This window comes from Camelina sativa, chromosome 20 (genome assembly GCF_000633955.1).
Source record: "Camelina sativa cultivar DH55 chromosome 20, Cs, whole genome shotgun sequence".
Taxonomy (NCBI): domain Eukaryota; kingdom Viridiplantae; phylum Streptophyta; class Magnoliopsida; order Brassicales; family Brassicaceae; genus Camelina; species Camelina sativa.
In genome coordinates, this window is record NC_025704.1 from 7,142,638 (window position 1) to 7,162,649 (window position 20,012).

The 20,012-nt window shown below is 39.3% G+C and overlaps 2 protein-coding genes and 1 pseudogene across 5 annotated transcripts in view; 1 reads left to right on the forward strand and 2 right to left on the reverse strand.

Annotated features, from left to right (window-relative positions):
• Window positions 1–655, forward strand: part of LOC104772273 (putative F-box protein At5g15660) — a 2,034-nt gene extending 1,379 nt beyond the window's left edge. Inside the window, exons 2-3 of the mRNA XM_019241812.1 lie at window positions 66–556; window positions 642–655. Of these exons, the coding sequence (XP_019097357.1) occupies window positions 66–556; window positions 642–655 (505 nt within the window). The remainder of the gene's footprint in view (window positions 1–65; window positions 557–641) is intronic.
• On the reverse strand, window positions 1,064–11,816 carry LOC104769812 (protein furry homolog). Of its 4 annotated transcripts, none has more exons than XM_010494107.2 (18): window positions 11,653–11,816; window positions 11,399–11,537; window positions 11,009–11,127; window positions 10,647–10,692; window positions 10,364–10,436; window positions 10,221–10,278; window positions 9,997–10,092; window positions 9,698–9,815; window positions 9,363–9,629; window positions 9,181–9,282; window positions 8,013–8,370; window positions 7,810–7,923; window positions 6,999–7,630; window positions 6,669–6,865; window positions 6,113–6,335; window positions 5,830–5,949; window positions 4,574–5,350; window positions 1,064–4,305 (listed from the first exon to the last, which is right to left on the reverse strand). In XM_010494107.2, the coding sequence occupies exons 2-18, from the start codon at window positions 11,492–11,494 to the stop codon at window positions 1,240–1,242; spliced, it is 6,462 nt and encodes a 2,153-aa protein (XP_010492409.1). In that variant the 5' UTR covers window positions 11,495–11,537; window positions 11,653–11,816; the 3' UTR covers window positions 1,064–1,239. The 4 variants fall into 4 exon arrangements, with proteins under 4 accessions (XP_010492409.1, XP_010492408.1, XP_010492411.1 ...); XM_010494106.2 differs by having other exon boundaries at window positions 11,634–11,816; XM_010494109.2 differs by lacking the exons at window positions 10,647–10,692; window positions 11,009–11,127; window positions 11,399–11,537; window positions 11,653–11,816 and having other exon boundaries at window positions 10,360–10,436.
• On the reverse strand, window positions 12,161–19,452 carry LOC104769813 (annotated as a pseudogene).

The following is a 20,012-nucleotide window of genomic DNA, read 5'->3' on the forward strand; positions in this document are numbered from 1 at the left end:
CTTGAAGAACCATCATCGGAACATCAAGTGTTGACGTTTACATTGGGAGCTGAATCATCAGCTGATGTAAAGAAATCATGGCAAATGATAAATTGTAGCGTTCCTCACCGTCCTTGGTCTAACGGTGTGTGCATAAATGGTGTTGTGTATTATGTTGCTAGAACAGGGGCAGAGATGTCGCATATGAGGTTAATGAGGTTTGCTCTGAGGCCTGGTGACAGTTTGGATATTTTTACTAGTTTACCTGAAGAGATTAATAAAGAGATTGAATCAAGTATATATTATCTCTTTTTGATAAACTACGAGGGGAAAGTAGCCATACCCACTAATACTTCATTGTATACATATGATGTGTGGGTTATGAATCAGGAAGGTGGAAAACATGAATGGTTGAAGAAGATAACTTTCAGTATTGAACCTTGGAAAAGATTATTCGACTATTTATACGTGAGAGGCGCTACTCATACGGGTGAGATTATTTTAGCACCAACGCACTATAGCAATGCGTATTATATCTTCCATTACAATCCCGACAAGAAAAGTTTTAGAAAGATTGGTATTCAAGTATCCGCACAATATAGTTTCATCATAAAGAAGCATATGTTTTTTCGGATTACGTTGACAGTGTTAGGTTGTTGTAGGAGAGATCAGTTGAAAGGGGCTTTGATACCCATAATTTATTTTTCTTTTTTCACTCTCGTCGATTAATTATTATTATTATTATTTTTTTTTTTTCTCAAAGTTTGACTCATTTTTTTTGTTGGTAAATTTACAATCCCGACATGAATAGTTTTACTAGGACTAAGCTTGAAGAATCCGCACACATTCGGACTACGTAGAGAGTATTAATTATGTTTGATGGTTAAGTTAAACTTTTCGACTCTAGTAAACAAAACCCATTAATGTGAAAAGTAGTGATCACAAAATCGAGGAAATTTACTTCTACATTATTCTGATGGAACGGGCTATTCCAATTTACAGTTTTCAATTTTTTGTTGGCTTCACCTTCACTACCTATTAGTTCTTTAATTTGTTTCCTAGAAAAAAACACCAATTATAAAAGTAACAAATAAAAGTTTCGTTTTTAAACGTCTTGAATACACTGGAATCTACTAACCGCGAACATACAAGTTAGTTGCTATGACACCAAACTATTCACACTCGAACACATTGCTTCTTTAAAACTTCTGAAAAGAATACAGATAACCAAAAAAAAATTGCAAAACTTTACTGCAAAAGTTACATGTTTGCGATTGTTGTGACAAAAGGCACCAGTCTCCTATAATCTCTTCTTCCTAGAGCGCAATTATCAAGAACCCGACCCAACATTAGCCTCGTGTTCTGCAAAGCCACATCTCTCGGAGGTATCCCTGACTCTGCCGCAGCTGCACCTAGAGGGAAAGCTTGCGACATTGTTGCAGCCATCATTGCGTACTGAAGAGGTCCGCTCCGGGCTTTAAATGAAGTCTGAGGTACAAGCGTTTTCTCATCAGTCCCGTTTTCAGAGTAACAGGAATCCTGAGGGTGGGATCCACCAGTACCCCCTTGTACCGGGCTGCAGCTCTGAAGAAGGGCTTCAAGAACACTCAATGCCTCCCAACACAGAGTGCTTTCGACTAGCTGCGAAACGATTGTGTACATGTGGGGACTCTGAGAAGCATCCATGGGAGTGTGTTGGAGCAATGCCTTGAGCATCAGTAATATGACTCGTTGGTAATCCACTGGTCCTTTTTTTAGCAGTCTTAACAAGTGACCGAAAGCTAAAGCTGAGTGTTTCGGGAACCATTTGTTGCAGAGCAGAGGAGAGACACATGCAAGGAGATTCTCAACTCTTTTAATTTCGCCACGAGCATAAGCAACAAAAACAGTAGCCAACTCATCGAGTGATTTTGCCCGACACCAGACAGCAATATTAGTTGCCACAGAACATGCCTTTTGATACTGCTGCTGGAGTGGTAACGCAGAAACCATGACTTGGTCTTGACTCAGCTGCAAGCAAAGCCAAGGAAGTAGACCTGTGATATGCATAAGGAGTCTTGTCTCAGCATCGCCAAATATAGAGTCACATGAAGGCACTGTAATCCTTGATAGCACCTCAATGGAGAACTCGTGGCTAACAGTAGACATCAGTCCTTTGAGGACAAGAGGTTGTACACCTTCGAACTTTGGAAGAGTTCCACTTGACGGCGGCATCTCGTACCCTCTAGATTCTGTCCTTTGGAATTCCCCCAAATCATTAGTGTTGAATTCATCCCGAGGCATACTCGACAGGAGCACATTTTCAGTTGTTTTGTCACGAAATGATAGACGGTCAATAATACGGGAGAAGAGCTCAAGCACCTGGCAATAGACATGGACGAAGTCTGTGTGCATCATGGCCACACAGCCCCAGAAGAGCTGTGGGTAGAGTATGACTTTCTCTGGCTCCATGTTCTCTACCATGACCTGTAGCGTCAGAAGGATTTCCATAATAAAACCCAAAACTGGAGGAATGGGATTGCTAAGACATCGATGAAGACAGCGTAGAAGGGAGACACAAGCATCACTTGTCACACTTGGCCGCAGCGCACGGTATATTTGGTGTGACCGACATGCTAGATGTCTTGACGTGCACTCCATAGCCCATTTGAGAGCTTCAGTTCCCCAAGTTTCTCGAAGATCTCCTTGGAAGAATATAGCATCAACCATACTCTGAACAAGTGCAGACAAAAGAGCGGCACTAGGAAGATCTGTTCTCACAACTGTTGGATCTTCATTCTCCCACATCATGCTTCCTCGTTTTGATTGAACATACTTAATTAAACTCACAACCTGTTGTTTGTTCTCTCCATCGCTGTTTTCCACCTCATATAGCTCCAGATGCCGACCCGCTAGTGAGTACAACAAATTCACAAGCAAATGTTGACAATGCTCTAGCACAATGTCTTCAGAGCTATCCATAGAAACAAAAGTGACGTGGAAGAGCAAAGGCAGATGTTCCCTAAAATCTTCATCATTCTCATATGCGATTTCTGCAAGAAGAATCAGAGCTATATCGGCATGAGTGAGTGAGTGCTGTTGATGTCCCTGCAAGGCTGATTGAAGTTCCTTTGCATTGACACCATGCATTGCGATCCCAGAATGCAACACATCTTCTCCAGAATTTGGTGTATCAATGAGGTAATCTCCACTATCACGTGAGACATGGCGACTTCTCAAACTTCCTGTAGAGCTACGAACTCCCATTAAAGGTCCTGATGCATTCACCAACGATGGCAGGAGCTGACCAGAACGACCAGTAGCTACAGGAACAATATTCAACTCAGGAGGCATTGGACTTAAAGGCCCAGAAGCACTTCGCCCAGTCATGCCTGCTGTTCTCCAGCTTAGGCTTCCACTTGTATTCCTAAGGGGGCCATCAAGGGAACCTCGGACAAGAAGTGGTGACATATGTGGTTGGTTGTCTGCAACTGAAGCAACTTGAGGTGCTGTGGCAGGTCCCTGAGAGAACTCCAGCACAAAGTTACCATTGGAATCACCCCGGTTTGCACTATAACCAATGGGTTCGATACTGTCTTCCAGCATCCGCTGAGACAGTTGGTAAACCAGGTGATCAATAGTACGCTGAGGACATATCCGTGCTAGGTACAAACTTACACGTTTAGCAACAGAAAAATATGTAGCAAATGCACCAGTTATTTCAGCAGATGCATTTGAATCACAGTCCTCAATGCCCTTTGTGATCAAGAAATCCAATACAGGGCTGATGTTTCTGGGCTTACTAGCAATGGTACTCCAAAGTTTTTCAATTTCATCAGGGAATTGATCCCCATGTCGCCATGTGACATAGTAAAGACTTTTAAGTAATCTTTCACTCCAACCCGAATCCTTGAGTTTCCAGAAATTAAGGTTCTCAATCCATGGAGCCATACAGGTCAAGACCTGGTGCTGAGCAATTATATCAACAGCATCAAGCTGACGCTGCATAATTTCTTCACAAAGCAGCTGGCTTAACTCGGGATGATCCTTGGCGAGTTTGCAGGAGAGCTTGTACTGGAACTGTTGATATGAATCCGGAAGATTACCTACAACTGCTGCTCTATAGCCTCCGGATCCTTCTATACCATCCTCAGCCCACTCACGCATAGAAAGTGTCTCAAGCATTTGGAGAGCATCATCGCGAATTTGTCTAGATGGATCCACTACCTTGTAGAGAATTAGACTCAAGAGCCTCTGGATTTCACATTTAGGTATTTCTTGTCGCATGTAAACCTCAGCCAACACACTGAAGTACCCATCAGCTATAGCCGCATCAGAGTAGTAACACTGGGAAAAGCACAGATGAATTAGGTCATACAGTTTAGAAGAGTCTAATTAAGGACGACGTCACACAGCATAGAACTGAAGAAAGCTTATCAAGAGATTCAGACCTTAAACCGGAGATAATAAAATTAATCTATCTGATATGGAAACCATCATTGCATGGATAAGCTGTCATATTGGTCAAGATATATCTAACATTTGATCTAGTAATTACTACGATGACAGTATAATTAAACAAAACTTTCATGCGTTCAGTCAGAGAGAATTTTACCTGATCAATGCAGGCAGGGAAGAGATCCAAGTTTGTAAGTAGAAGATTCTTCAGAGCCAATTTTGCCAACGCAACACGTTGATGACCACCTCTATGCCTATCACGGCCTGTTGTCCCTCGTCCACCGTCTCCCGTGTATTTGGAGTAAGATGGAGTTCTTGGATCAGCAGGCGAGTAACCAAAAGGGACCCTGGGAGCAGGCTCAATGAACAAACTATTTATCCAAGATATCACACGGCCACTCATTTTTCTCGCATTGTCATCAAAACACGGTCCATATAGAAGGGAAGCCATTGCATTCAATGAGGCCCACTGGATGGCTTCAATTTGCTCATTCAGTTCCTTGTCAAAAGAAATCTTGTCTACAGAATCTTTTGACCGGTTATGCTGCGAGGTCTTATAGCGCTCTACTTCACGGCGATAATCACTAACACCATCCTGTCCCCATGTACTTCCTGTATCATCAGACCAGGAAAGAAGCAGATCGAATAGACGTTTCCTACTTCTAACATCAAATTTCTCTGATTTTGATTCAACAAATTCAGGGGCAAGGAATCTTAAAACAGACGCAAGTGCATAGCGCAGAGGCTGCATGTCCTGAAAGCTTTCATGAGGTGCCAATGATATCTGTCGTGTCGAATCTTCAATGAATCGCAGATAATGGAGGCGAAAAACTGGTTTACGAGCAAGCATTCCAGGCCAGACATTCTCAGACACTGTTCGATATATATTGGAAACATGAACACGGAGGTCCTCTCTTCGACCTCCTTTTTGGATCTGCATTCATATCATAGGAACACATCCTTTTAGTGTCAAGTCTCAATATTAATCATACAGCTGAAAATCAATGTAACAAAACGGTAAAGTCCAAACGGTCATTAATTTCTTATTCAAGGAGAAATCGGCAGAATTTGGTTAGTAGTTTGACATCCGTAGCAGCTCTTACGTGAGAAAATACTGGATACTTTCGTTCCCTCAACTCTAACGATTCAAAATGAAGCTCAATAAAGCCAGATAGAGGGTACAAATACTAACTTTTCATTCATGAGATTCTTACTTGTTCTCACGTTTTATTCTTTTGCTTAGCTACTTTTTTGTGAATTGAAAAGGAAGTTTTCTCATCTTTCTAAAGTGATAATTAGTACCACCGTAAATCTAGGCAGTCCGGCAGTTGCATAGTGAATGGTGTAGGACTTCCAGGTATAATTCTGAAAGAAAGTACTCTACATGATTTTACAACTAGCTCAAGTATATACCTTCCACTTTGGCTTCGTCTCTGTCTCGGATGAAATCTCTTCCATGAAAGATGCAAGCTCACTGAACATAATTTCACATGCTTCCAAATGCGAGCGCCCGAGAGCCATAGTTGCAGCATGCTACATGCGAGGAAGTATAAAGTAAATATTGTTTAAATACTTATCTAGGAGAAAAGATTCAACCAAAACTACATTAACCTAACAAGACAATTATGTTTAAAATGCTGACTAAACTACCAACTTCAAACTACAATGCAGATACACGCAAAAAAAAAAAACTTACATTGTGGATTTCTGACCCAAATCTAAGATAAGGAAAAATAAGGTGGTACATGTCTCTGGTTGATGCAATGCTACCCGCATCTTTGCCATCAGGTGGACACGAACACACAAACATAGCATACAGAAGCCACTGATCCAGTTTGTTATCTGTATCTTGTGACTGGCTTGCCTTTCCACCTAACTCAACAGGTGTAATATGGGCAAGGCGATGCATAATTTCAGACCTGGAAATGAAAAGGGCACTTCAGTTTCCTTAATGTCATTAAGAATAACAAAAGAGGTATGTCAATAAAATGAAACAAACTTTTTCTGTTCGAAAAGCACTAATGCTAATATGCTATATAATTAGATTTTAAAATTCCCAGAGTAAAGTGAAATTCTATCTGCACGTTAAACGGCTTGTTGATCCATAAAGCCTACTTTTCTAATCCTTATAGACTGGTAGGACAGTGTTGACGGTCAGAGAAGACTCAAGAAAACATACACGGATGATGTAGTTAGGAAAATACACTTGGAGCAAACACATGGAAGATAATACAGCTAAGAAATACACTTACTTGGCTTCTTGAACAGAGCGTGGGCAGAGCTCAGCAGCATATTTAACAAGCTCGCTGAGACATCGACCCCATTTGTTTTTATCAAGGCTCTCAAAGATTATGGATTGAAGAGTCACATCAGAGGGAATGGCATCGGAATCTCGTCTTAAATCAAAAGGACGGGCAGAATCCCAATAGCAATTTTGAACAATATCATCCTATCATGTGAAAGAAAAAGAGGATCCAAATCTTAAAATTTCTATTAAGCAGATGGTTCTAAACCATAACCAACCAAAACGCCAAAAATGTAAGAGCCTCTGAAACAGTGAAATATACACAGAAGGTACTTACCCCATGTTCTTCCAAGACATCGATCATGTATATCGGTTCAGCTTCAAATTTCATAATATGGTCTGGGTGCTCTTGAATCATGAGATCCCGAATATCATTTCTCAATGCACGTACACATCGCAACAATTCTAGGGCAGTGTGCCGAATCTGGCTGTCGACTGAACTAAGAAAAATTAGCCCAACAGCATCAATATCAGCAGCGCGAAACTCAATTGCATCTGCTGCTTGGTGAAAAGATAATTTCTTGAATCGATCATTTGCCTTTGCTGTTTTCTTTTCTTCTTCAGCATCAGTATCTTGTCTATCATCTACTAAACAAGCCCTCCAGAAACGCATGAGTTCCAAAAGGCGTCCTAGTGATGCTTGAATGAGGAGTGGGAACTCATCAGGAAGCTTTAAGATGAAGTTTGCCATCCCTCTCATGACTGCAAAACGGCGATGAGGAAGGTATCTAACAATCCGGTTCAGAACTTGCACTGCTTCCACTCGAACTCCAGGATCAATACTTATACCATGCTGAGGTATTATTTCCGTGATCTTATCACTCCGGCCAACTTCCTCAATCAGATAAGGTATGCACTTCAGCACTGACTGGAAGAGAGAACCTTGAGACTTTTCTTTATTCACAGCATCTGCATATAACATGAAGGTTAGCTAAGAATGTTTTCAGGAGAAAGTATTAGCCAGAGGATCCTAGGTCGAAAATCAGAAACAGTATTACAATAAAATACACAAAACATACAGAGATTGTTTAACCTCCTCACAAAACAATGTAAATCAGACTAAGCTTTTCGTGTAAAACTAAATTTACCTATCGTAGTCCTCGATGATGTTAGAAGAGCTTGACTATATGTCCTGTGACATGATCTTAAAATTGACTCAATTGCTGCTTTCACCTTTGGTATGTAATGGCCAATTCCATGACCTGTTAAGTGAACACTATGAAAAATTAAGCGAGTGAAAGTAAAAGCTTACTGAGACCTACTAATGACCTAATTCAGGTTAACAGGTTACCCTTAAATATCTCCAACCCAACATACTGGCTTGAAGGTGACATAACAAGGGCAAGTAAAGCACGAAGACCAATAATTTTTGCTTCGCTTGGACTATCTTGCTTCAACAGTTCTAGTAACATGTGATTCATAGCGAAGTCAAGGTTATGCTCAGCTATGGTCACACAGAACTCAACGAGTTTATCTTGTTGGACATCCTGAGTGAGCATTCCTTTTCTCAGAACTGTTAGCAATTGTGATGTCACACTATCCAAGTAATCCCATATACGATTTGGTGGCTGGGAGGAAGCATAGACACTCAAATAGAACCTCAACACCCGGTGAAGACAATCAAGAGCCATGTAGCGATGGTTCTTATCCTGCATATAAGACGCAGAATGCTCCATATGAGTGAAACCAATAAATATATAGATACTAATTACCGAGAATAGGCTTGAAAAGAACAATCTAAGCACAGGTGCTTAAGATACTTAAAAAAAAAAGAAGCAGCTGTAGTTGCAACAGCACATCAGGGTGTGGAACGTGACGATTGCTTATATGCATTCTTACTTAAATCTAAAATTTTTGATACACACAAACTTACTCTCAGAAGCTTATACAGTTGTTCCATGTGGGAGCTTAAATTATGATGAAATATAAGGGGGTCACCGAGACAGAGAAGAAGACTCACAAGTGGATAGCCAACCTATTCACACAGTTATACATGTTAAGGACTGAAATTACAAGGAAGACATGCAAAAGTGATATTAAATCAGATTGACGTACACCAAGATGTTTACTCTGTTTATCCATCCACTGGATTAGCTGCACTCTAATGCGTCCAACAGCCTCATACCAGAGTGTCAGTGCAGGCTCTGCAACTGAAGGAGGCCACTGGCTTTTGCCACCATCGGAAAGTGGAGCCAGAATGTTAGAAAGCATATTGCAAAGTGCATGATAAAGCTCACTTTTACGTTTGTGTATATCACGGATAAGAGGGTTTGCTTTTGCTACAAAAGAGGCAGACGCATTCAGTCCACCCTCACTCTTAACCTGGTAATAAAATGTAATGTCATGTTCACTGTCTGAAGCCTGTATTTTTTAAGATATNCACATCAGGGTGTGGAACGTGACGATTGCTTATATGCATTCTTACTTAAATCTAAAATTTTTGATACACACAAACTTACTCTCAGAAGCTTATACAGTTGTTCCATGTGGGAGCTTAAATTATGATGAAATATAAGGGGGTCACCGAGACAGAGAAGAAGACTCACAAGTGGATAGCCAACCTATTCACACAGTTATACATGTTAAGGACTGAAATTACAAGGAAGACATGCAAAAGTGATATTAAATCAGATTGACGTACACCAAGATGTTTACTCTGTTTATCCATCCACTGGATTAGCTGCACTCTAATGCGTCCAACAGCCTCATACCAGAGTGTCAGTGCAGGCTCTGCAACTGAAGGAGGCCACTGGCTTTTGCCACCATCGGAAAGTGGAGCCAAAATGTTAGAAAGCATATTGCAAAGTGCATGATAAAGCTCACTTTTACGTTTGTGTATATCACGGATAAGAGGGTTTGCTTTTGCTACAAAAGAGGCAGACGCATTCAGTCCACCCTCACTCTTAACCTGGTAATAAAATGTAATGTCATGTTCACTGTCTGAAGCCTGTATTTTTTAAGATATCCGAGACATACCCCAAGCTTCAAGTATCGCATCCCATTAATGATGCTGAGAGTTTCACTTCTTGCAACACTTGTATCAATCCGGCGAGTATTGAGTTCCATGAAAAACCGCTCCGTGACAGAGCTAAATCTGTTGGAAAATTAAATAGTAAATGGATTAGAGTGGTTGAGGTTGCAGCTCAAATTAGATCATCACTTTTACAAGTTCTTTTCTGCCAACTAAACTTGTGAATGTAAGTCCACATTTTCATGTATATATACTTTAGCATGCTTTGGGGATTGATAACAACTAACCATTAAAGATGAATTACCTAATACGGGATAGTGCACCTAGGAGTTGAGCAACCAAGTCAAGAAGGAGACCCCTCAAATCGACCAGCGATGGGTATTCCACTTGGCTAACAACCCTGTGATGGAAGAGCACCCAGAACTTAAGCAATTTAGTTCTCTACAACTCGAAAAAGACATGCCAATAAAAGCATACTGTTTAGTGAATCATATAAAATTTAACCTCCCCAGATTCAGAGATCACTACCTGTCAGCGTTGATTAGCCAATCAAAAACAAAGTTCTCAAGTCCAGACCACAGCTTCTCTGCAATTCACGAAAAAAGTTCTTATTTTAGAAAGGCGGTGAACACAATTTGTTGGAAGGAAACTAAGTAGAGAGACTAACAAACCGGTGAGCCCTTCCTGCGGGCAACACTCCACAAAGCGAATACAAGCTGAGCAGAAGATGCACTCAACAGCCAACTGATTCCAGTAATGTGAAACCATATATTAGAAAAATGAAAACCAATTTCGAGAATTGATTAAATAAGCCATTAATATTAGTGTTCTTAAAGGTAAGATTACTAAAAAACAGAGAAGTAAGAGTATAACAGTCTGGTTAGTTAGATCTAGTATATACATAGTTACTAAAAACCCAAGGATTTGTTCCTCTGAAGAGTCAAAAGACAATACCTTCCTCTGGAAAGTTGATGCATCATTTGCACCTTTAGGTGATTCACTGCAAGGCACATATAAATCCACAAACAAACACAATATCAGTAATGATGTAAAGAACTGGCTTCTCCCAATCGTAGATAACATCTAGTCAATAACTTCACCTATATAAAGAAAAAGTGAGGTCCACATAAGAATAATGATAATGCACCAAAAGATTCCAAAAGCAACACTGGAACATAGAAGATCAATGACTCAAAGCTAAAATAATGCAAGGTGCAGAAACAATGCGAGACAGATCTTTCAGACGTATTTTATATTGACACAAGAGTCATATACCATCAGATTGTTAAAAAGGGAGAGCATAAAAATTAACCGACCTTTCCCTCCATCTAAGTAGAGCTTCTAAAAGAGGAACAGGTGTATGACGCGCAATCATAGCCAGGGAATCCAGCACCTGCTCATAAGCAGGATCTGATGGACGAAGGTACTGTCCATCCTGCAAACATCACACCAAGAACCATATCACTACCAAAAGACTAGTGTAACTTGTACAAAATAACAAGTATACTGGTCTGTAAGTTGCAGTCAGTACAGCAACTACTTCCATTAAACCCCTACTCAAAAAAACTAAGTTTCAACTATTGAAAATGAAACTACCCAATATGCAGATACAAACTCTTTAACGCACTGAAAAAATAAACGACGACCTGGCAACATATGAATTCGAATGTGTGAAAAAAAAATGCTTATTAAAAAAGGAGACGAACCTGAGCCTGAGCTGTCTCGATTCGTCGTCTTGCGAGTGGAAGGAAACGCTGAAGAAGCGCCTCTACAATCAATTTCGCCGCACTCCCGGACTTCATCACGTTCAACGAGAATAGATCCCCAAATGCGAAACTGTCCCTCCTGATTAAAAAAATTTCAACAAAATTAGAGACCCGAATCGAACATAACAAGAGACTGAATCTCATGAAATTACCCAGAATCAAAATGAGAAAATACCAAAAGAAGAAGAGCACACCACGAATCACGAAACCATTCTAGGGTTTAGTTCGTCGATCCGGCAAAAAGATTCGCTTAGAAATTTCTTTGATTGACGACGAGCTTCCTCCTCGTTCCTCTTATTTCTTATTTGTTTTTTTTTTTCTTTTTTTTCTGAAACTGTTTACTGTTAAAGATGATGTTTAATAAAATTCATTTTCTCCTCTGAACAACATTTAAGGTAGATGCTAAATATATTTATAACCAAACAAAAATTAAATAAATACATATTGATTTCTAAATATTATCTATCATTATCGCCTATTTTCTCTGGAAAGCATTTTTTTTTGTCAACGTCTGGAAAGTAATTAGAGAAGCATTAAACTAATTATTTATCTAATCAGTAAAAAACTCAATTAACGTCTGCAATTTGTAAAACAATCGTACAAGCTTCCGGTTTGTTAATATAAATTTCAGAAATTTATATTAACAAATTCCGGTTTGAGATGGTACTATTTTGTGCTCAATTTTGGAATTTATAAGATAGATTTAAGGAACAAACGCACGTATGATATACATATATATATGAATATACTACATATTATTCTATGATAAAATGACTACTTCCAATTCAATTTCTCAGGTACTCTAATCTCGTATAATGTGTGTATACCAGTACAAGCTTTTGGTACAGTTCTTGTTATTCTACAATGTACCATAAGAATACCGACTGGTTTACAACACAACATCAAATAGATCTTAGCCAATTCCGGTTCTCTCAAACCGGAATTTCTCTCAGATCAGATTCAGAAACCATTCTACTACTCTATCTCAGGAGATTTCATCAAGCTCTCAAGCATCAGGAGCACAGTGGAAAACAAGTCAAAGTCAAAAAAAACTTTGTTTTGACTCTTTCTCTCTGTCTGCAAACTTGTAAACTATCGCAGAAACTTTTCTTTTGCTCTGGTCCTTGCAAAAAGCCTTGTTCTTTCTTCTCCTCCTTCTACCACCTATAAAGGCTCAAGCCTTGGGGTGTGATACTATGTTCTGAATCAATCTCTCATTCTTATTTCTTGAGAGCTATGTCTGAAAATCTTGTGGAAGCCATCGATTTCTTTATCAGTTGAAGAAATAAGGTGAATCTAACACCACTTTTAAATCCAAATCTCCTCGTTCCGGCAGAGGAGGAAACTCTAAATGAGGAAACGATTGCTCAAAGCTCTCCAGTAACTGTTAAAATGATGAAAAAAAGACAACGCTAGTTCATGATCAGTCTTCTGCATACGTAACCAATTGAACATAGAGACACAGATGAAGCTTACATTCTCTAGTATCGGTTGCGAATACAGCTCAACAAACTTTTCCCTTAGTATTCTGTTTAATTTATCCACGTCGCACGCATGTGTCCAAAACGAGTCATGAACTCCTGTTAGAATTTTTTTTTACAAGCGATGAGTTAACTGACACTAGACCAAGGTTTTAGAGAAAGATTTAAGTTGTGAAAGAAGGACAGAACCTGCAAAACATACGCCTGCTCTTTTGCAGGCAACTGCAGTCATCATCATATGAGACCCGTCAAGGGAGTGAATAAAATTTGGAGGAAAAGCTGTCCTTTGTCGCCTGACAATAACCTACAAAACAAAAACAATAACCAACAAACTTCTTTTATAGGCCTCTGTTTCCTTTCCTATCTTTTGTTTATAAGCAAAACCAAGGTAAAGCTGAAGCAGACCTTATCAGTCTCACGCTGAAGCGATAGGGTCTGGAGGGATGTCTTTACCTGCATTCATTTAAAAAAAAGTGAAGATAGTCACACATCTAAATGCAACAGACGAGTAATGGTGTTAGTGACAGTGTTATCCACTCTAACAAATTCTAGGAATNAGGAAACTCTAAATGAGGAAACGATTGCTCAAAGCTCTCCAGTAACTGTTAAAATGATGAAAAAAAGACAACGCTAGTTCATGATCAGTCTTCTGCATACGTAACCAATTGAACATAGAGACACAGATGAAGCTTACATTCTCTAGTATCGGTTGCGAATACAGCTCAACAAACTTTTCCCTTAGTATTCTGTTTAATTTATCCACGTCGCACGCATGTGTCCAAAACGAGTCATGAACTCCTGTTAGAATTTTTTTTTACAAGCGATGAGTTAACTGACACTAGACCAAGGTTTTAGAGAAAGATTTAAGTTGTGAAAGAAGGACAGAACCTGCAAAACATACGCCTGCTCTTTTGCAGGCAACTGCAGTCATCATCATATGAGACCCGTCAAGGGAGTGAATAAAATTTGGAGGAAAAGCTGTCCTTTGTCGCCTGACAATAACCTACAAAACAAAAACAATAACCAACAAACTTCTTTTATAGGCCTCTGTTTCCTTTCCTATCTTTTGTTTATAAGCAAAACCAAGGTAAAGCTGAAGCAGACCTTATCAGTCTCACGCTGAAGCGATAGGGTCTGGAGGGATGTCTTTACCTGCATTCATTTAAAAAAAAGTGAAGATAGTCACACATCTAAATGCAACAGACGAGTAATGGTGTTAGTGACAGTGTTATCCACTCTAACAAATTCTAGGAATACTTACGAGTTTTGTTCCCATTTGGTGGTAAGGTTGTACAACAGGAAGACCCAATGGTGTTGTCCATCGAACTGTTTCATTTTCTGTAGCAATAATCTGCTCATAGAAACAATTTTTTCCATCAAGAATCACTAGAACTCCAGAAGCAAATTAAATCGACATGGAAAAGAAATGTCCACACACCTTCGCACATTCACCAAACCAACGCATGATGGCGCGTGCAGCTTCAAACATCTCATCTATAGCAGCTAAAGTCACCTGCCCGAAACACGACAAAACAAAACGATTATTTCTCATAGCATTTTTTCTTTTGATAAGTTCCCAAAGTACATGTGAACTAGAAAGTAGTGATATCATTTTGTTAAGCACACGTTCTTTGAAGATCAGATGAATGAAATTGCCAAGTTAAGCTTTTCTAGTGTCAGTGTTTTTATCTGTTGCTAATATACCTTTGCCGCATAGCAAGCCGCCCCAAAAATTTCTTTTTCATCACCAAAATCACTGCGTTCCTTCAACCTTCTCTTTATTTGATCCCGAGCGCCAATATAGGTGACACCATAGACTGATGTCATAACCGTCTGCTTTACAAGTTTACGATCCACCTACACATTTTGAACAAGAGTCAAGTGGTAATAACAGACCAGTTACATGTGACTGAGTATACAATGTACCCAAAAAAAAACAAATATCAGGCAACTTGCTCGCACACCAATACTAAATATACATTAGAACAGTTCATTAAATCATTTTGTGTGAGTTAACAATGGGTTTTAAGGATGTAAAGTATGACNAATTTGGAGGAAAAGCTGTCCTTTGTCGCCTGACAATAACCTACAAAACAAAAACAATAACCAACAAACTNGAACCAAAGTGAAGGAAGGAAGTTCATTTGAAGGCATTCACAGATTGAACGAGTTACTACAGCGTAAAGTCATTAAATATTCAAGCCTTACAAATTCAAAGTGGAGATGTCAAAGTGANATTTTTTTGCACGCAATGCATCTGGAAAAGCTTCAGGATCTCTGTCTGCATCTCGGCGCATAATATCAAGAACCCTGCAGCGCATATGCAAAGGAAGTTTTGAATGCACATATATTTTCTCGATTAAAGTTAAGTTACCTGTAAATAGTAGATGCAGTGCTTACCTGGTAGCTATTCCGGAATAAACATCTGCCGGCTTCTCACCTGCCACTAGATTAACAGCTTCTGCTCCTAACTGATAATCATTATGTAAAACCATAATCAGAAAAGAAAGATGACAAGCAGCTAGAAGAGGAAAAAAACCATTGAAAGTTAAAAACAAGAGAATTACTGTGTCTCTCCCGAGAGCGGCATAATGCTGTAGACCATTGCAGGAACCATCCTGGCCAGAACCAAAGTGAAGGAAGGAAGTTCATTTGAAGGCATTCACAGATTGAATGAGTTACTACAGCGTAAAGTCATTAAATATTCAAGCCTTACAAATTAAGTGGAGATGTCAAAGTGGCAAATTCTGCCGGAAAGTACCTGATGTATAGGAATATGTGACAGAACTGTCTCCGGGGATGGGCTTCTCAGAGCTTCAGTCAGATTTATACACACAGCCAAGCACTGAAATGGGTCTTCAGCCTGCAGCCACCATCTGTTTCCTTCAAGTGGTCTGTCTGCCGAATCAAATATGTCATCCAAGTGATTTTCGGTGAAAGCTAGCCGTCCATCAAGTGATAACTTATCTACACCACCAGCATACAAGTTTGCTAAGTGTATCTTCAGCCAGCGTAAGCCTGAAATTCCAAGAGGCCTTCCCTCCGAAAACTCCAAAACACCCCGACACAAATCAGAGCCGAGATGATTTAAGTGCGGGGGCATGGGATATGCACGTCCTCGGAAGTCAATATTGTGGGGATAGTAAAAACCTTCCTCATCTTTCATTTTCCTTGCCACCTGCATCATATTTAAACACTTACAACCAGAACTCTCAAGCACTCCTTTGATAACAAGGGGAGATAAAGCTCACCGAAAGCTTGAGTTCTGTGTCACAGCGCTGAGAATGTCTCTCGCTGTTCACCTTTTTAGCAGCTTTGACTTCCCACCTCCATTTCTTAATAATGCCCTCATCTTCAGTATCAGGCTTTTCTGGTAAAGGAACCTGCAGTTTGAAATGAAAGAATTAAAGAGGCCTCGTGATGAAAACATGTCTGTACAAATGTAAAACAGTAATCATTATAAGATCAAAGTAACACATAAAGTAACTTACATCGCTGCGATCCACCAGATCAGCAGCACATCCGCCACTGCTCCATATCCTATCTACAACCGTTAAGACTCGCTTATTTACTCTCCATTTAGTACTTCCAAGCGTATCCAGGGCCTAACAGATGTCCATACGATATTTACAGAAATTAAAACTGTAACTGATTTCCACATAACGCACGTGAAGAAACAGTAATCTCTTACCTCAAAGACTGGTTGTAGTTGTCCTTTAGGTGCGCTCTTAAGTGCCTCTCGTTGTTGCTTAGCTCCATGAGTTTTCATTATATAAGATGCTAAGAACAAGTAAGCACCTTTGTCGTATCTGCGAAATAACACAGATGAAAGTGAAATGACTTACAAAACTTTCACCAAAATTAAAGTCTTCCAAGATGAAGGTATGTTCACAGTTCTCGAAGCCATACAAGTCTAAATATTCTTTTTCTCAAACTTAGATAGAACAGCTTTAAGATTCTATCTTGTCCGAGTAACTAGCCTTGGTCACAAATGATGTACATTAACTCTTATCATACTGAAATATTCATTTTAGAATATATGTTTACAATACCATGCAATGCAATTATTTCGGCAGTTGGTGTAAGTACACAGCAAAGAAAGCTCATTTACCCTGACCATTTGAGAGGGGGAACCAGCATTGGCATGTATGGCATCACTGCATATCTCCCCTGCACGACAAAAAAAAAAAGCGGGATTCACACTTCCTACAATATAGAGATATATATGTCTCAGTTATATCCCATATATACTCAGTCTTATGTACAGGTGCCACCCAAGTCAAACCCTCATTAGATGAAACATTCAACAAAGTGAGCATAAATTTTCCAAATTCCGAAAGAAGTTCACTAATACTTTTGTTGAGTTTGGGTTAATTTTTCTGATAATAAACCAAATGTGAATAGGTCACCTACACTTTTTTCCAAGCCTTTGCGGACCAAAGGGTCACACTCGATTACACCATATTTTCTCCCAGATTTTCTGTTGTACAAGAAAGGCAAGGATATAAGCCTATGAGATTCAGGACAAGAAGATAAGCCTACTTAAAAATCATAGACCGAATTTCCTTACGTGCTTTCTTTCGCTACTGTCTTGAAGGTATGCACAAATGCAGGTCGAACATCAGAGATATCATTATCCTGTTGATTAGCTGGAGACTGTATATAAGCTGTTCTTACCAATAACTCTATTAGACGACTTCCGACCTGGAGTATGAAGTAGCAAATATCAAAATGTTAGCAACTTATGTAGCCAACATAAACTTTCTTTACCTCTCCAACAAAATTCTCAGCTAAGCATATACACACCTTAGCCCTAACATCTGCGATCCATGGTTTTGTATAGTCATGTGACTGCAATATCTTTCTAACTGCTGACAACTTCTGTTTCTTTATCAAGTCATTGACCTTCTTTCTTAACTTATCTTGCTCCTTCATTGCAGTTCCATTTTCAACTTCCCCACTCTCCTCATTGTCATCCCCTTTTTTCTTCCTGGTCTTATCCAGGAATGTGCATATTCTTATCTATCAATTCACAGAAAGAGAAAAATACCATTAGAATACAAGCCATCTAAAACACCAAAAACAGAACAATCATAGACAAGTAAGGAAACCTATAGACTAGTGCAAGAGAAAATAATACGGCAGACCTCCATATAATGGAGTTTTATGCTTGATTATAAATGTTACATGCTGAATGAAGGAGTTCCATTAACAAATAGTGAACACCTGTTGCCAATATTAAAGCAAAAACTTTTGCTCTAAGTTCAGGCCTCAACCTTATAAAGTTTAAGTTCGCTTATGAGGGAAAACAGCTTATGGAGATCAAACTACCCACTACAACCTATTATTGGCAAACCAAGAAGATTACTGGCAGATGATCTGAAATAAACAAAGTAGTAACCAGAGAAAATCAAGATGCCAAACCTCTTGTTCAATGGCATCGCCAACTGTACACGCAGCTTGAACAACCTTAACACAACCGTTATCACCACCAGTCATCAAATGCCCCATCAACTTATGCATTGTGATAACAGTTATCATGTCGGCAGGCAACTGATCAAGGTAATGTGCATAAGTAGCTTTACTCTTCCCTAATCTATACAATTCCTGTTCTTTAGCAATTGCATCCCTTAACGGTTCAAACCAACCCAAAAACAACGACTTCACATAAGGAAGATTAGGCGCAAGCTTTTGCTCACACATATCCGTCAAAAGCTCCCTATACTCAGCAGCAGCTCTTTCCCATTCTTCAGTCTCGATCTTAACTTGTCTTCTCCATAAATTCTGAAACTTGGTACGACCCATTCCAAGATGTTCTTGCTTCTTCATCCGCCACGAACGATGACTCTCTCTCTTCTTCTCCTTCTTCATTTCCTTCAACAACTCATCCACCTCAGGCTCTTCCTCAACATCTGTTGATAAAACCTCTTCAGCTACACTCGCGTACCCTCTAGCCAAAGTCCCATTAAGACACCTCTCGTTCTTGAAAAAACCCTCTCGCCTCGTGATCCCACCACTTAAACGACGAACACCCATTTCGTGACATGGTGATCCCGAGATGGTGGAACCGAACACCGAACAACGAAAGCTCAAATCTTTCGAGAGAAGAGAGCCGCCAAGAGTTTGGGAACGGACGTTTGATCTAGCAGCTGACCTCAAAATTGCTTGTTTAGCAATGTTTCTCCACATAGGGAAGGATTGGGAAACAGGGTTTGGAGAAGAAATCAAGGGTTTACGCAATGGAATCAAATGATCGAATACCTTAGTATGATTTGCCAAGAACACTGGGGTTTGGGCACTGGACATCAATCGTGCTTAAAAGATGAGTAAACCCACAACACGAGATTGAAAATAAATTCGATCGCATGAGCTATAGGCATATACAGGCAAATTGGGGTGAGTTTCATAAACGGAAGAAAATAAAAAAACAAATGGTGAGTAAGATTACACGACCAAGCCGCCTTAAACCCTCTCTTAAAAACCCTTGCCTCTCTGTCTCTGTTCTTTTTTTGGGTCCTCTGTTCTCACATTGTCAAACATTAAATTAAATTAAAAAATATCTACCCTAAATTCAACCCGAATCGGAATATCTTACCCGACCCAGAAATATCAGATTAAGTCATTAAGGCCTCTAATACGGCCCAAATTCTTTTTACAAAGCAAAAAGGCTTGAGGAATTTATGGAGTCCAATTAGTTGAAAATAAAATAAATGAAATTGTTTTCTTTTCTTTTTTTTAACATTTTGGCATCATTTTTTTGTTTAATATAATTTGACCAGTTCATACAAATTTTTAGTGGAAACCCAATTAGTTGTTGGCAAAATAAAAAAGTGGAAGCCAATTACAATCTAAAGTATAATAAAAATGTAGTATAGAATATAAATATTTGGTTTTTGTATAAATATCATCAATTGAATTTTTCTTTTTTTTTTGGTCAACAAAATATCATCAATTGGATTTATTACTCAATTATTATATTGGAAAATGAAATTCAGACAACAAAAAATGATTTTCTTCGTACGTGTCGAACAGTGGTTGGATGTTAGCTGGGATTCACGTACAGTATCTCACAC

What these genes read in the sequence shown, in the direction of transcription:
- LOC104769812 (XM_010494107.2), bottom strand. Translation starts at nt 11,494, where the DNA reads ATGAAGTCCGGGAGTGCGGCGAAATTGATTGTAGAGGCGCTTCTTCAG. An exon ending in TCGAGACAGCTCAGGCTCAG is followed by an intron (nt 11,128 to 11,398) that starts GTTCGTCTCCTT and finishes TGATGTTTGCAG; the next exon opens with GATGGACAGTACCTTCGTCC. An exon ending in ATCATCGAGGACTACGATAG is followed by an intron (nt 7,631 to 7,809) that starts GTAAATTTAGTT and finishes TGTTATATGCAG; the next exon opens with ATGCTGTGAATAAAGAAAAG.